The sequence below is a fragment of the Micropterus dolomieu genome, linkage group LG10, assembly GCF_021292245.1.
Source record: "Micropterus dolomieu isolate WLL.071019.BEF.003 ecotype Adirondacks linkage group LG10, ASM2129224v1, whole genome shotgun sequence".
Classification (NCBI taxonomy): domain Eukaryota; kingdom Metazoa; phylum Chordata; class Actinopteri; order Centrarchiformes; family Centrarchidae; genus Micropterus; species Micropterus dolomieu.
This window is the reverse complement of record NC_060159.1, coordinates 16,173,726-16,191,358: the sequence shown is the minus strand read 5'-3', so window position 1 is coordinate 16,191,358 and position 17,633 is coordinate 16,173,726. Positions and strand designations below refer to the sequence as shown.

The 17,633-nt window shown below is 41.5% G+C and overlaps 1 protein-coding gene across 6 annotated transcripts in view; it reads left to right on the top strand.

The window, feature by feature from the left end:
• The window catches only part of utrn (utrophin), a 192,022-nt gene that overhangs the window by 151,348 nt on the left and 23,041 nt on the right, over positions 1–17,633 (top strand). For 5 of the 6 annotated variants that reach the window (XM_046061226.1, XM_046061228.1, XM_046061225.1 and 2 more), the window contains 6 exons: positions 58–215; positions 3,801–3,967; positions 6,022–6,133; positions 9,197–9,333; positions 14,837–14,875; positions 15,359–15,424. In XM_046061226.1, coding sequence (XP_045917182.1) covers positions 58–215; positions 3,801–3,967; positions 6,022–6,133; positions 9,197–9,333; positions 14,837–14,875; positions 15,359–15,424 — 679 coding nt within the window. The remainder of the gene's footprint in view (positions 1–57; positions 216–3,800; positions 3,968–6,021; positions 6,134–9,196; positions 9,334–14,836; positions 14,876–15,358; positions 15,425–17,633) is intronic. The other variant, XM_046061229.1, reaches the window with a different exon arrangement.

Below are 17,633 nucleotides of genomic sequence, written 5' to 3'. Positions count from 1 at the left end.
CCCCCCCCCCCCCCCCCCCCTTCCTCATCCACCTCCACCCTTAACCTTCCGGCACAGACCTGTTCAGCCAGGTAGCATCGGCGGGTGACACGTGTGACCAAAGGCAGCTTGGCCTGCTGCTTCATGAAGCCATCCAGATCCCGAGGCAGCTTGGGGAGGTGGCCGCCTTCGGAGGCTCCAACATCGAACCCAGTGTCCGCAGCTGCTTCCAGAACGTATGTTCACACACAAGCATGTAGATTTGCAATGAACGCATACGTGTCAGTGTACTTGTAGAGAATATACCAGATGGATGACCATGTGTTGTATAAAAATGGATGCATGCATAAGGCATTCATGCTTTCCCACCATTATAAAGTCATAATTAAATAAAGCCACTCTTTAATGACATTTTATAGCGTAAACTGCTCAATCAAGAAAATAACGGACAGGTTATTTGCTAATTAAACTAAAACAACTCAACTGAAATTGGCCTACAACTGCTCTTTTCCATAATATCTAGTCTTTCTTGTTTTGAAAGACTAGCATATCTGCATATTCTGGGGAGAGTCAGGTTTTTGTTGTCTGTTGGTAATCCTGCAGTTGGGTGGACCCAGCTCTCCAGGAACAGAGTTAGCGGGTTTTTCCTGGAACCTCAGCTTCCTGAACCTCTGATGGTTGGTTCTCTACAACTGCAGAGGATTTTCCTCTGGTGGGATACAGGGTTCTTAATAGGTTATGCATAATATCTGTTACATGCACTAAATATATTTTTATATTAGCTAATTCAGTAACAAAAATGATAAGCCATCACGTTCCCAGCAAATAATCAATAAATCCATTCCTCATACCTAGCCATATAACTTAACTTAACCTATCATGTTTATTTCTGTCAGGGGTCGGAGACATTTTGTATCTGTTACAAACAAAACTGGTGACTTGCCATTTGTTGCAGGCTTTTATTTCACTTTTATCCATAGAAGATGTCATGTGTTGACTCCTTGTCAACATCTAAACATGATGAGCTTCAAAAAGATGGGATTCATTCCACTGCATTGTAACAGAGCTGGAACTGTCTCTGCCAACATTTCTGAATTGGAATCTAAATGCAGTGTCTTGCTTTTTGTACATGACAGGTACACAAAAGTTTTAGTCAGAGTTACCAAAGGTTGGTCAAAATGCCCAGTATATTTAGAGCTGGTGACATTACTGATAATGGTTTTGCCAAGTAATCAGTACTGTAGGGGATTAAGTTTCGATGCATCCTCCCAAAACTAATTGCCTCTCTCAATCCTGTAAAATTGCTTCAATATTTAAGCTCTGCTGACCAACCATGAAACCTCCAAATGGCCTCCAGTCTTCTGCTGGCTGTCCTCTAGTGTTTTACTGTGGCCAGCTAACCACTTTCCTCGGGTTTATCTCTGGACGTTACTGGCATTTAATGATGTCTTCATCCCCCCGGGATCACTGTTTCATTTTTCTCGCTCTTTCTCCCCTGGCTCATGCTTCAGCAGTCATAAATGGGAGCCAAACATTAAAATTAGGAAGCTATAAATTTCCCTGATTTCCTGTGCTGCGCCTCTCAAAATAGCAGAGTGAGGCAGTTTTAAACCTTATCTCTCTCTCTCTTTTATTCTCAAAATAATGCACAAGGCAAACACCTTGCCTGCTACAAATCGCTCTCTTGTTGACATATTGATATACACATGCACACGGAGAGGTGAGCATGCACAAGTACATACACAAATTGCTCACAGACTTCAGACACAGATCATGAATTGCTGTGCCAACTGTTGTCCAGTTGCTCATTAATCATTCAATCATCAAACCAAGTTGGCAGGTAGAAACCAGATTGACACATACAACACACTGTCTCGCTCTCTTTTACACCCATACACAAGTAAAGCCATGTGACACCTGTGTGTCCGTTTGCCCTGCCAGTGACAGTGCAGTCAACCAGTCCATTTGGTTTAATGGGCCTGTGATGAACGAGTTGTGCCACCATAAATATGGCCTCTTTCACTGTTCCTTTGTCACTCTCCTTCATTTATCCATCCATCTATCCATCTATCTAGTCATCCTTATAGCCATCTCTCTCCTGCGGTAATTAATCTATAAGTGCTATAAATCTGCCGGTAGATAGCACAGAGGAGGGAAGGAAGCCAAAGATGAGAGTAGAGTATGAGAATGGTGAGACAGATGTACTCTGATTGTTCAGGGGAAGGTCAAATGGAAGGGTGAAGGAATTAAAGATGATTTGAGATGTCATCAGGGTGAAAGTCTCTTTGGCAGTGTTCTCACTTGTCAAGCAGAAGCCTTCTCATGCACTTCAACCCATCTGATAGAACCACACTTAACCATTTTATGGTTTTCAAGTTTTCAAAATGGACATAGAATTCACTTAACATTAAACATAATGACTGCCTGAAATGCATTTACCCAGGTGATCTTTAGGGCTGGATATCATTTATTAGAATATAAACATGTTATTCTATAATTTATCAAAACTTAAAGAGGTGGTATTATGCTTTTTGGCTTTGTCCCTCTACTTTATTGAGTTATTTATCTTTTTTTATGCATGTAATATGATTGCAAAGTGAAAAAGCCCAAAGTCCAGCCCAAAGGGAGTTGAAAATGAGCATAATACCACCTCTTTAAACATAAAACATTCAACATAGGCAGCTGTAAATAACGCTTTGTGAAATACAGTCTGTAGTTGGCAAATTTTAAATGAGGACCTTTTCATGAGTGAATGAGGAAATGTTTGATGGCAATTATTGGTACTTTTTCCATATTTGGTGCTTGGAAGATATTTGACCTGATGACATACCAACACTCGCTGGTGTCTTTGCGAACTGACTGCGAATATTAATTAAAATTGCCACTCCCTAATTCCAATATTCAGGTTGGAATGTGCTTCTTTTTAGTTTGTTTTGTAGCATGGATTTATTTTCAGAAGGATATGCTTATAAAATTGAGACACAGTCTTGCACACCATAAGCCTTGGGAAGGGATCAGGGGAACATCCACACACACAAACGTTATTCCTTTTGATTATTCTCTCCTCTTATTTCAAATCTATTCAGCCCTTTGCTGCATTTGCTGCCCTTTTTGTGTGTCAGGAATGATGGAAAGGTCGTCTTTGATTTGTTTAGCTGTAACAACAGCCATGTCAAAGCTTCTCGCCCCGTGTTGGCTTTTCCAATGGGCTCATTATAATCTGCAGTTCAACAAAGATTCTCCAGAAATATATTTTGTGTCCTTTCTTCTTGTCAACAGGTTGGTTTTAAAAGAGGCAAATGTTAGAAATTGTATCACAAATATGTATATAAAACAGGTTACATAACAATTAAACCTCCAAATGTTTAGAGCAGCAGTTAAAAGTAGGAGCTTGTGGGTGTTTTTCATAGCTACTTGCATGGAGCAATATGGCTGTTAGCTAACAGCAAAGCTATGGGCGTGTAGGACAAGGGCAGGGAGGGTGTTAAAATCAATCAATGTTTATTGTTAGATATTTCAACCAATAAACATGAATAAGGAGCTCGTAAAAGTTATTTAGTCTTGCTCCTCAATTCAAGGCAATAATGCGCTTGAGCGAATTGTCGCTATAATATGTATGGCTATCTTAAATATGTCTGCATCTTTATTAGGCTTTCGGTAACAAGTATAGAGTTACAGCCTGCTATTCATTTCTGCAAATTAAGTTGTGCATGTTTCTCTATCATGTTCAATTTATCATATTTATCTATCTCTTTATTGAACTTTAAACTTCACGTGGTTACTAAACTCCTAACCCTTTGCGCTGCCTCTTTTATGCACAGGTGACCAATAAGGTGGAGCTGGAGCCCAGGCAGTTTGTTGATTGGATGCGTCTGGAGCCCCAATCCATGGTTTGGCTTCCTGTCCTGCACAGAGTGGCTGCTGCAGAGACAGCGAAACATCAGGCCAAGTGTAACATCTGCAAGGAGTGTCCCATTGTTGGCTTCAGGTAAGACACACACGCACATGCTCATATTCAGCATTTCATTCAGGATTTGTAAAGCACAAAATAAAGAGACAAGTCTGCAATATGTAACAGACCAGACACAAACACCAAATGTAGCAGTGTCCTGTGTTGTTCTCTCCTGGTTGAGCATAAAGGGCAGATCTGCTCTGGAGGGCAGGCATTTATCTAAATGTCAACAGCTGATACACCACTGACTAAATACCATCCGGAGAGACACACAAACATACATTGCACGGCCACATTCACAAAGTTCACAAAGAGCTGATTGGCTGGCAAACAGTCCATAACAGACCACCCTCCGATACCTTGCAGGACTGACAATAACACTCACACATATGCTCACACACCCATAGCTGCCTTTGTTTCAGCTGGTTCCTGGGCATCTTACCTTACACTTAACAACAGGTAAAAAAAGATCTGCATTGCTGTTCAACAGCTGTGGTCGATTTATCATAAAACTTTTTTTTTCACTGACAGTTTAGCAGGGGAAAGCTTTTCCGGTGGCAAGAGATATGCGTAACACCATGCTAAGTGAAGTAGGGTGGCAGGATTGTCCCGTTCGGATCCCTTGCTTTGCCAGCAGAGAGAGAAATACAGTCAGACATTTGATGAAGCACACGTCTCCCAAGTTCTGTCACTGATCGATGAGAGGGAGCGGTTGAGGGAGAGAAAAGCAGAGAGCAAGACAGAAAGAAGATGGAAAATGCATGGCAGGCATTTTGTAGATTACTTTTTTTTTGTCGTCGTTTTTTAAACAAGCATGGTACATGGGATCATCCAAAAACTCCAACAGAATATGAATGATAATGTGTCAGCGAATATGTTTACATTTGATAAATGTCAACTCAACAACATCAAATTAGTGGGATAGTTAACAAGCCATCGAGCCACATTCAACATGCACCATTACCTGCGCGTTCAAGCAAACTTCACCTGAGCATTCATCACATTTACATATTTACTTGCAATGTTGGACCTGCCAGGAATAATTTTAACTTAATAGCTTCTGCTACAACATGCCAGTAAAACAAAAGACCTTCATGGTGTTTTAATATGATCATTTGCAGGAGTAATAATGTAAAACTGGATGCTGACCTTTTATTTTTTTAATGCAGTTGTATTTCTCTCGTTTGTTTTAGGATCTTCTTTGGTCATCTTATTTGCTCTCATTGTGTCATGGTTGACATCAGTGATTCCAAACCGGGGGTACATATACCCTTGTGGGTACTTACTTCTGCAGTTGTAGTAAGCTACTGTACAAGCTACGATAGGCTGACTGTGAAGTGCAGTGTTGAAATAATTAGCTACAAAAAACAATAAACAGATGTTTAAAAGTAATGGATAATCAGTTATATATAAATACAGTTTCCTATTAATTAATTTCATGTAATTGTTATTTTTACTATTGCCATTCATATTTTAATCACTGCTTGAACTCACATTATAGTGATCATTTCTTCATAAAGCATATGTACTGGAATCTTTATAAATCTTTATAAAAAGCACTTGGATTAACACCCCCTCCTCGTAGTAATATGCTGCACGTCAGCATGTAATGGCACATTTGACTTGGTGGTGTCATGTGCGCTGTTGCATCCTTTGATATATGGCACTCTCTCGTAGCTCATCAGTCCACTAACCTTGGGAGAGCTGGAGAGGAGAGAAAGATAAAAGACATAAGCTATTTTGTCTGAATGGCTCCTGTCTCAATTTAGCTCTTAAACTGCATTCTGGCTACAGCTGCTGTTGAGGTAAACATCCTCAACAGTTGCTTTCACGCATCTTGTGTTTTGGTGGAAATCCAACTATCTGTCACACTCGCAGCCTATTGAGACTGTGTGTGTGTGTGTGCATGCGTGAACAAGTGCATGTGGAGGATTGTGTGACAGAGTGACAGTGGATATCGACAGCTCGGCAGGAGGCCCCACTATAGCCTGGAGATGAGTCATGTTGTAGGACTCATATGAGCTCTCTTGCTTCCAACTCAACTTATCTCTCTATTCCTGCCTTTCTCTCCTCTCCTCCCCTCTCCCTAGGTATCGCAGTCTGAAGCATTTCAACTACGATGTGTGTCAGAGCTGCTTCTTTTCTGGGCGCACCGCCAAGGGCCACAAGCTCAACTACCCCATGGTGGAGTACTGCACACCGGTGAGTGAGTAACACACACAAACATACATAGAGACACACGGCAGCAGCTCATCTCATATCTCCTTTCCACTTGCTCCCACACTCCGCTCATCCATTTAATGAAAGCTCACACATTCACACTTACAGACTTTGGTTATTACAGCAACACATTTATACTGGTTTTCAATTTGAAATCTATTACTCAAACTGGACTTCCTGGATTAGATAATCTCACCAGTACCTCAACCAGCACGCCCCCAACAACATAACCCTCTTGCATTTTTTTCAACAGATGAATGAAACAAGAATGGGCCTTTCCTGAGCTGTTGCTACAAATGCTGTGGCATTAATAGTTCCCTTAATTTGGCTCCAAGTCCTAACCATGAAAAACAGACCTAAAGCCTTATAGTATAGTTACTAAGGTGTTTCATATACAGTATTGCAAGTCCGCATGAGTGATAAGCATGTCAAACCCAAACCTGACTAGGGACAGCCCTACCCACCCTAACTTTAAACCCCCCCTACACCAATTCTTATTGTAACGAAAAATATAATCATAGGTCTTAGGTAAAATATCATAGTTTACCTTGTTGGGGCTTGCTTTTTTCCCACAGCTGGAAGTGAGTCTCCATAATGTGACTGTTAAAAAAGATTTTTACATCTTACTGTGATTCATGCAAGTTGACCGTACTCCTGCCACTGTCCTCTACATCCTACTTCCCATGCAGTCGATTTCTCCAACTTCTTCCACAATCAACAGTCTCGACAGACCTCTGGCTTAATTTGAATTTACAAGAACAAATGGTAAAATACTCATGACTCTCTGAGGACTTGTTTCTGCCAGAAAGCAATATTTCACTTTACTACTATGCAGAGAGAAGAATATTAGAATAGGGGGAGCATGGCGAAATTGAACATTGCTCTCTTTCTCAGTTAGGAATTGCACACTTGTGGGCCAACTCGTTTCAGTATTGCTTAATGTCAGACTTTGACTCGAGTGGAGACGTTTCTCATTTCTGTCTTTTAATTTGCTTTTTCAATTTTGCAAATGGGATAGATATTGACTTTGGAGGGGCAGCTGCAGGGAATAGTGATCATTCTTCCCTGAGTTAAGATGCCCAGCAGCTGCCTGCCACTTTGACTTTAAAAAAACATGATCTTATTTCAGCTTTGCTGCAAAGACAGACACGTAAAGGGTTGGTTAAAGATTATTACGCAGCTTAGGGGTTTATTAATCACTCAAGCGTTTATTGTTTGTCAACTATATCGGAATAGAAATTTCTTCTACAGTGACTTTTTTCACATCTTAAAATCAAAGTGGATTTTATTATTACAGTGAAGGTTAATCCAAATTATTTTTAATCTTCCTTAGGTGTCCGTACAACTTGACCTATTCTGTGGCCAGCTCAGTTGATTAGACATTTTAGCATGACTGGGATGATGAATGTACATCTACAGTGTATCTACATTATTAGGGGCAGAATAATAACATTATTAGACTCTCCTAGACTCTCTTAGACCTGGTTCCCCAACAACCCGAGCAACTAGGCAAGACAAACTTTTGGTTAGAGGAGATTGTGAATGTAGGGACCGTGCTGATAAAACAGCTATTATGGCAGGTCTTGTTAGAAGGACAATAATCACTTCAGCAGAAATCTGGTGTGTTTGGCAGAAGAGAGGCTTGTGACAGCAGCCTGAAGCTGTAAAATGTCCTGTGAAAGACTGAGAGCAAAAGACAAAAGATTGCATGCAGTGATAACACGAATATTTGAACTTATCAGCCATAATTTTAAGCTCTGCGTCTGCCAGAAAGCGGTCACAACTTATCACCATTGCTACTTTGAAGAATGGTTGTGACAGCAGCATACTGTCCGCAGGCTTTTCACCACAAACAACTGGAAGACGTCTGAGGGTAAAGGGAACAGTGAAAGGATCCAAATACAAGCAAATTATCAAGGAACGCTTGCTTTGCAGTGCCAAATACCTAAGACTGGTGCAGCGGCTTATGTTCTGCCTGAACAGTGACCTTAAGCATAGAGTACAGTTAGATCAATACTGGACTGGCTGTGGAACAAAAGTAAGAAATTCTTTGGAAAGCTGTGATATCACGTGAAACGTTGTTCATAAACACTGCATATCTAACTTAACAGAGCCTTATTGAACAGCAAGAGACTGGTAGCAAATTGCCCAAATCTAGCCAAGACCCCAATCTGTAATTCCTGCCAGAAATCAAATGAAAACTCATCTGAATCAACTTGTGCCATTTTAAATCCTGCACTTCAACTCTCTTTTTATTGTTTCTCTTAGTTTCCTCTAAAAATGTCCATACCATACATAGTTATATTTAGGCCTCTACTCTTTTCCCCGTGCTCAAACCAAATTTTATTTCAGTTTTATATCTTTGAAAATATCAAGTCTATATTGAATAATGATGCTCCAAAAACCATATTGGTTTTTTTGTGAGACTCAATGCAGTCATTTAATCAGATTCATTCTTTCATCTTTGTCGTACTGTTTATTTTATGGCCACAATATTGCTTTTTTTTATTAGGTTTTCATTTATATGGGAGTAGCATTTTCATAGTTCCAATGGGTTTTGTCAGTGAGACTGAGGAAGCCAAATTTGGAGCTGTGCTGTATTGATCACTGTAATTTCAACGTTTTTACCTTTCCTAAGTGGAGATGCTGTTCGACTGTGACTGGTGCCTCTAGTGCCATTTTGTTGTAACAATATGTAATAGTGTGTCCTGGTGGCCTGTATATATCCACTTTGTCACTCTCAAATAAAGGAAAAAATGTCTTAAAAAGTAAAATAACCCGGGGTTGTGTGTGTTCCGCAGTGGTTATCTGAATTCTCTGCAAAGGGATTTTCTCTCCCTCTGGTCAGACTGTTGTGGTAATTTGTGGTTTGCTTACAACGCAGAAACCACTTCTGTATGAACACCTTTGCTAAGTATCTAATTAACGAAACACATTCTCTTCCACAAATGGATATGCTGCTTATGTGTGTACAAGAGACCAACACACACACACACTGCTATAAATAACACAGGGACTCTATCTTTTGTCTTCTCTCTCTTATAGACGACATCAGGTGAGGACATGCGTGATTTCACCAAAGTGTTGAAGAACAAATTCCGATCGAAGAAGTACTTTGCCAAACATCCTCGGCTAGGTTACCTGCCAGTCCAGACAGTTCTGGAGGGCGACAACATGGAAACGTAAGTAACACTTAAGTGTCTTTATGAAACAGATCAGTGCCTAAAGATGATTCGCTCAGGTAATTCATCATTCAAAACTCTTCCTTTACAGGTTGATGTCCAAACCAAAAACAAAGTCCACTTGGTTTAGTTGTATGTCTGTCATGCATCACAATGCCTTTCAGCCATCTTAAAGTCACAGTAAAAGCAAAGTCCTAGCATCTTTAAGTAATTTAACATATTAGTGGCAGAGTTTACTGTTACCAGAGGGATTTAAATCAAATCCTTAAGTATTTCAGATTAGTTTTTGTTTGTTGAAATTCTCGTTACATCCACAACAGCAATCGATAAATTAAATGCTCTGAAGAAAGAACAAAGAAAAGGCCTAGACTGTCATTTCCAGTATCAGTTGGATACCTTAAAACCTGTCCCTTGGTAGTTTCTCCCACGTTACATACTCTAGCTTTAAAATTTGATTGGATTGCTTGAAAGTGGGCGTTGCTTTGCCAAAAAGCAGCGAGATACGGAGCTCTAGTGAGTTTGATTGATCGTGTTAGATCAAGAGTAAGAATAATGAGTAAGAAATTAATAAATCAGAGCATCATCACCCTCTTTCGGACAAGGTTTTTGCCAACACACATCCTAATGCTCTACCAGAAGCCACAAGCTAATGTTCAAGTGCGGTTTTATAATGGGCGGGGTTAGCTAATAGCCCAAAATCACTTTTGATTGAAAGAACTACTAAAATACTAAAAATGACAAATTGGGACCAAGTTTAGCATTTTCAACAGTTGATAACTGAACAATTAACACATGTAGAGAGAATTAGAACTTGGATAATTTATTTTTAATTTAAATGTGTCTTTTAAACTAATAACATTGGCTCCTACACTTCCCAAAATGCAACTTGTCAGGTCAGGTCTCACAAACTCCGTGCTACCAGTTCGTAGCTCAGGCTTTCATTTAATACTTTTAAGTCTCCGGGCCAAGATAACTCAGGTGATAACGCTTGTAATATTAAATTTACTTCTCAAGAGCCACTCAAGACATTATTCCACAGCTTCCACTGGCGTTGACATGTAAAATTGATGGAATGCCTTTTGAAACTTTCGAATCTCTCACTCGGTCATAAATATCCACAGGTCACAGGTTGTTAAATGTCTCATGCCTGACACACACACACACACACACACACACGCACACACTTGTGCAACAGTATGTGGGGAGTGTTAATTTCTCACTCAGTTTATGTGTTTATTTACCTGTCGGTCCAGTCTTTACTAGGTGCCACCGCTGCACTGTAGATCTTCTGTCTGCAGCACCTGCCCCAGTGACTACGTCTGATTTATGTCCCTGTTCTTGCCAGCCGTAAATCCCCCTCGAGAGCCGTTTAACTAGGCCCACATTATGCAGACGCCCCAGGCAGTCTCCTCATCCTCTACACTGGAGTGTGTGTCTGAATTGTGGCACATTCGAATACTAGCCCATTTGCCCCATGCGGTCCGAGACTATCACTCTTTGTAACTCGTTTTCTCTAAATTTTATCCATCTATGTATCTATTTCATCATTTGTCTCTGCCTGTCAGTATTTTTGTATTTCGTGGAAAATTCCATCACTCAGTCACTTATTCTGACTTTTTCTGCTAATGCCGTCTTACTTTTTAAGCAGTGTAGTTTTGCATCTTGTAAGCACCAAAAACTCTAAAAGATGTTTATGCGTGCACTTACCTGTTCACAGATTTTCCCCGACATCCAGTTGCACACAGTCAACTCTCAGACGGATTGCACTCCCTCTTTCATCCTTCCCATCCTTGCCTGTCCTCCTCCTCACTTCCCGCCTCACTCCATTCTCACCTCCCTTGCTCTCTGAAAAATGACTTCTGCAGAGATGTCTGCCTGATAAATGCCTCTAAAAGGTAGAGGAATTGTGGCGAAACACAGAGATCTTTTCAAATTATGGTAGAAGGGAATGGAGAATGTAGGACTATTTCATGGTTATCATTTCTCCTTCTATTTTACTGCATAGAGTCTCTCCTGTGAGCTGTGGGCTCTCCACTTGTTGCCATAGGCTGAAGTACACTACAAACAGCTTTATGCAGAAATAAGCCTGGATTTTTTGTCTGGACTATCTATAAGATCTGGCTCAAACATATGATCAGTGTTAAGAAATGCTCAGCATACCACAGTCATTTTAGACCTGTCACAGTTAAGTGGCGTTTGCCATCTCCATGTCACTAAAATGAATACTGTGACCTAAATTTAAGTGGATTTTATAATTGGAACAAGGTCTAGAAAGGTCTTAACAGAGGAATTATACAGATTAGGTAAACATCAGAACACTTGCTGCCGTGTTTGTTGTAATAAAATCATGATTGCTCACATTTTTTCACCTTCATTTATTTGTGTCTAATACTAATCTGATGAATCCGTAAAAAAAAAACTTACTACTAATCCTGGATATCATGCTTAAATATTTAAAGTATTCCAGTTTCTGTGCTGTGTATGATTATTAACAACATTAAGAGATTTCATTTTTTATAAAAAATCTCCCCCCAAACTTTTAAATGCGTTGTCAGGATCCATTGGTCATCTTAACAAAGCAAACTTCTAAAAAGTTGTCATTTTTAAAGTACTGTAGGAGCCGAAAAGAAAATTAGATTGTCTGCTGTATAATTGCCCTCCCTAATGTACTCGCTCGCAGTCTCTCTCCTTTCCACTTCTTGTATCATCATTTCTCTTTTTTTATTCACCCACTGTTTCTTTCCACCTTAAGAGAGCAAAACACCACCTACTCTCACCTCCCACTTATATCTCCTTCATTTCACGGCACATAGGATTTTTGATTCGTCACAGCTGTATGTGATAATGTGAATAAACCACTCTAATCGGTCTTGGCTTTTGCTTTTTACCTTGCATAACCAGAAAGAGTAAATTAATCTTGGCTGCATTAGGCCTTGCAGAGAGGTTAATAGGCATGAACATGGATTTGAGAATTAGTGGCTAAATATTTTGGCTTTTTTTTCCTCCAGAATCCAGTCTCAACAAAATGGTTTTGTTGTGCCCAAGTAAATTAGTTTAAGGTGAATAAATATCTCCTCAGTGCCCAGTAAATTGTATGTTACATGATTTTTTGTTTCCAAATTGCTCATTGATGGTGGTGGCGAGCACTGTCTAAAGGTGGATGTATGGTCCAGGCAGCCCAAGAAAATTGGTTTGCTATAAATAATACTCCTCTTAGCTGTCACTCACTCACTCACTCACTCAATCGCTCGCTCGCTCGCTCGCTCACTCAATCGCTCGCTCGCTCGCTCGCTCACTCACTCACTCTCACACTGTCACACATGTTTCTTTTTCCAGCTCTCTAGCTGTCTTTCTGACAGACTGGTAGAGGTGTCAGCATGCGCAGATGGTCTTTTTCCATGACAGAGAAAAAGGAGAAGCAGTCAACAGAGTGACTACCACAGCATGATTAAATGACAGAATTTATTTTTAGAAACCTTTTAGAGAATTCCACCAAGAAAACACATACTGCATGATTTTTACAAAGATATGATTAAGACATCTGCCCTTTTGGCAGTTTCTTCAGTTGTTCCTCAGTCAACAGTCAACCAGGGATTCTAAAGGCGCCACTAGGAACACAGTGTGGAGCACAGCACTCTCAAGGCCTAAGTTTGGTAGCTTTATTTGAGCTAGCTTTGTCTAAAAACATGCCCTTCTAAATGGGCTTTACAGCTTGTGACAGTGTTTATTGTTTAACCATGGGCCATTACCATTTGTTTACCGCAGGCTTCATATTCAGCCTACTGGTAAGACATTGTTATAATGTCACCATTTTTATGCTGATGGGGAATTTTCTCTTTCAGATCAGAGTCAAACTCTCTCATTTTTCTCATTTAGAAGAAATACCTTGCTCTCTAGTATTTTGGACATGTTCTCAGATTAGTTTTTTGTACTTCTAGCACTATACCAGTGGAAGTGAAATGTGAACAGGGCACTGCTCAGCACCATGTTATTGTACTTCGGCAAGCAAAACAAGCATTCCAACCAATCACTTGTTGCCACATTTGTCAGACCCGAAATTCTCCCATGGTGATCCCCCCCCCCCTTCCTTTGGTTACATTTCCTTCACCCATTTTTTTCCTCATGCTTCATTTTCAAGTGCTTCTCTCTCCCTCCCCCTCTGTTACAGTGACTTTTGTTTCTGCCTTCACCACAAACTACTTCTTTTCAAGTGCATCCATCTGAAGGTTAAAGTTATGTCACTGTATGTGGATCAGAAAAAAATGGTTGAAAGGAAAACTGTCTACAGTCTATAAAGCTATCAGTTTCTTGGCAAAGATGAAAACTGACATCCAGACAAACAAAATGAGCACACTGACTATTTCCTTCTGGCAAAGATGTCGTTGAGGGCGAGTAAAATGGCGGTTCAGAATAGTTAGCTCAGTCTGCCCTGCCGACCCCGAGCTCTATTTCTCTGACTGTCGTTCTTTTTTGACTCTTCTTCGTGTGAATCCCCTGCTACATTTCAAATTCGTCTCGCAGCTACAGAAGTGTGACTACACTGACTACCCTGCTATGAGAAATATAACCACTAAGCCTCACATCTCCCTTTGAATTTCCCTTCTTTAATATAGGAACAAACGTGCGAGGCGAACAAATGTCAACCTCAACTGTTATCTTACCAATTTCTAGCCAGCCTCCTCCGTGAAAACAACACCTCTCTTCGTGTTTTTTTTAGATTAGAGGGTGTCCCATTTGTCTACAAATAACAATTTATGCTACGTTTCTTTTAGAATAGCTGCTGTTATCGAGGACTAGGAACCAGAAACTTGAAAAGACTTTATGAAATCAAGACACATGCCTCTAGAATCTTGGTTTGCCACATTTTATTTCCAAAAACTCTAATGAGCACTAGTTGCTGGGTTCTTACACACCAACCTTATCTTTATAACATAATGTACTCAGTAGCAGATTAACTAGAAAATAGGTTCTATATACAGTATTTTTTTGTTAGAATGCTGTTTCAGAAAATACTGCTAGAAATAAATGAGAAATAGGAAAGGATTTGGGCCATATCATTCTGCACGCGGGAGGATTTGTAAAAAACAATTAAATGAAATACATGTGCGGCAAAGTCAACTGATAGAATCAACCTTGTTCTGTGCGAGCTTTTAAATACACAACCTAGGTATATTACAGTGTGCTGAGATGTCCACTTGCCGTTCTTGACTCTTTCAAACCTGACTGACAGCCTACATATTTTCTGTGTCACAAGTTTATTTGGAAGCATGTTTTAGATAATGTCACGGGGATAATCACAACCGTGTGTGTGTGTGTGTGTGTGTGTGTGTTGTATGTATTGTATGTATTGGTGACTGTTGAGTCCAGACAATCAGCTGCCGGACAGATTTTTCCTTCCACTTCTTCCTCCACCTGCTGTGATTTTGTATCTGACCCTGAAATGTTTTGTCGTACCTTATCTCCCCCTCCCTCCTTTCCTCCCTCCCTTCGATTCTCTTTACAGTCCCGTCACCCTCATCAGCATGTGTCCGGAGCAGTATGAGTGAGTATCCACGGCACCAGAAACAGCACTTCGTCTCCAGACTGGAATGGCTTTTAACAACACCTCCTTTACTGCCCTCTCTCCTCACTCACCTCCCACTAAGTCCTCACTCCAACTAAACCATGACTGCACTGCATGTTGCCTGTCCGCCTGCCTGCCTGACCCATTGGCTGAACATGCAACCAAAAAAACTCACCCACTCAGTCTCTTTACCATCACCTTCTTCTCCTCTCTAAAGCACCCGAGTAGCATTCAGTTGCTCATCCCAGCAGCGGCTGTCGAAAACCATCCAACCGCTCTGTAGATCACTCTCCTCTTTCTCTTTGTAGGATCATCAGATTTGTTTTCTAGGTGATTTTGTGAAGGCCCATTAGGTTCTGTGTGTGTGCGAGCGGGTGCATGTGCCTGTGAATCTCTGTGTGTTAATGAGGTTGTGTGAGCATGCTGAATCTCATTCATCTCCATTACCCTATTCATTTCCAGGCTGTCCCAGTCACCTCAGCTCTCTCATGATGACACCCACTCCAGGATAGAGCAGTATGCCAGCAGGTACGCATTGCATACTCCAATCATCATCTCAGATGCCACAAAGCACACATATAAAGAGTTTTTAACTGCATTTGTGTTGCAATGATGCACATATAAAGAGCTTCATTATAGAATGAGAATTCTAAATTCACATACGCTTTTAAATATTTCCAAGGAGCATTTGCCTTCAGTCTGCACTTACAATGTATTACTGTGCAAAAACTTTAGGTTACTTGCGTAACCCCGGTTCTCAGAGTAGCATGAGTGAGATGTCTCACTATGGGATGCGCCTCCCCGCGTATTCCGCAGAAGCATTTATCTCATTACGCCAATCCTGATTGGCTGGGGATTGTGGTGTCTGCGTCTAGTGGACCCACCCACCCTTAAATAGCTTACGCTACAACGCAGACACCATTCAAAATAAGCACCTCTTCTCGCTTCGCCCCAGCAAGAAGGGCTGTCTGGTGACAGCCACAGCCGCTAGCCCTAGCGCACCAGACAAAGCAGGGATGCTTCCTGAATTTGTATTTCCTGAGGTACTTGTTCAGAGCTCGCAGATCCAGGATAGGGAGAAGACCGCTCCTCCCCTGTTTGGGGACCAGAAAATACCTGGAGTAAAAGCCGCTCTGACTGTGTTCGGGAGGCACTACACATATCGCTCTCTTTTTTAACAGCGAGACAATTTCCTCTTGTAGAATACGAGCTGACTCCCCCTGAGCCCGGGAGCATACAATGCCAGAGAAGCGAGGGGGGGCGACAGCGAATTGAAGCCTATAACCCCTTGATATCGTTCTCAGCACCCAGGCCGAAGTCATGAGCGCCGCATGAGACCTCATCCATCAGCAGCTCAGGAAAAACTACAGCTACAGGCCATCCTCTTGCCTTGGGGAAATTTCTTCCCCTCATAACGGGATCTGGTGGTCTCCGTCACAACCACGGGCCAGGGAATATTCAGTCTGGCTGCAGCGTGTTTGCACATGTCCTGCATATCCATGCTGGGAGCGGGGGAAGCCAGCATACTCCCGTCCTCGCCTGCAGAGGCAGACACAGCGTCGGGCTTGGCAGCCTGAGCGGAAGGGATGAACATTTCGTCCTGATCCTCATCATCCTCAGATATGAGGAGCTCCGAGGTGCCCTCGTCATCATCCTCATAATCCAACTCTAGCTCATCTTCCATAAGCAGGGTCGCCGTGGCTAGGTCCAGCTGTGAGCCCCAGCTAGCGCTAGCACACTGTTCAACGTCCACGTCGGTCCCCTCATTGCCAGCCGGCAAGTCGTTGGTGGACAGGTAAGGGTCCTTTCCCGACAAGCTAGCTTGGCTTCAACAGCCAAGCAGGCGTGTTCCAGCCCAAGGCAGGAAGAGCAGGCCTGGTGTGTGTCCCTGCTCGAAATTTTATTCCTGCAGCAGCAGAGCCGAGCCCCTGGATCACCGTCTCCTCTGGTGTGAGGGGGATTAGAGTCCATCTCCATTAGCTGGAGTGCTAATTAAGAAGAACAACGCATTAGCTGGTGTGCTAACACGTTAGAGAAAAAGACCTTACTGTGAACGGCTAGTCGGGTAATGCTCTAGTCTGTGGTGAGGTCGAAGGCTAGCTGCCTTCGACACGGCGACTGAGATGTCAGGCAACTGAGATGTCAGCTCTTATCTGTGGACAGTTAAGCTAGCTAGCCCGTACAACAGATCGAGATATGCTCCGAAGCGAGAAGAGATGTTTGAATGGTGTCTGCGTTGTAGCTTAAGCTATTTAAGGGTAGGTGGGTCCACTAGACGCAGGCACCACGATCACCAGCCAATCAAGATTGGCGTAATGAGATAAATGCTTCTGAGGAATACGCGGGGAGGCACATCCCATAGTGAGACATCGAAACAAATGCTATAACAGTCTTTCTTTGGTTGGATACAATACATTCAGACATGATGTTGACGCTCAGCCAAATAAAATCTTACTTTATACCATGATTTTAAGAGATAAATGGAAATCAGTTGTTGTGCAGAAAACATAGTACATATGTAATGCAATATTTTAAGGAAGTATTTAAATAATTGTTGAACTGTTGTAAAATCGTAGTCAGTACAGTAAGGCTTCCGGGAAATCATATACACTACCGTTCAAAAGTTTGGGGTCACATTGAAATGTCCTTATTTTTGAAGGAAAAGCACTGTACTTTTCAATGAAGATAACTTTAAACTAGTCTTAACTTTGAAGAAATACACTCTATACATTGCTAA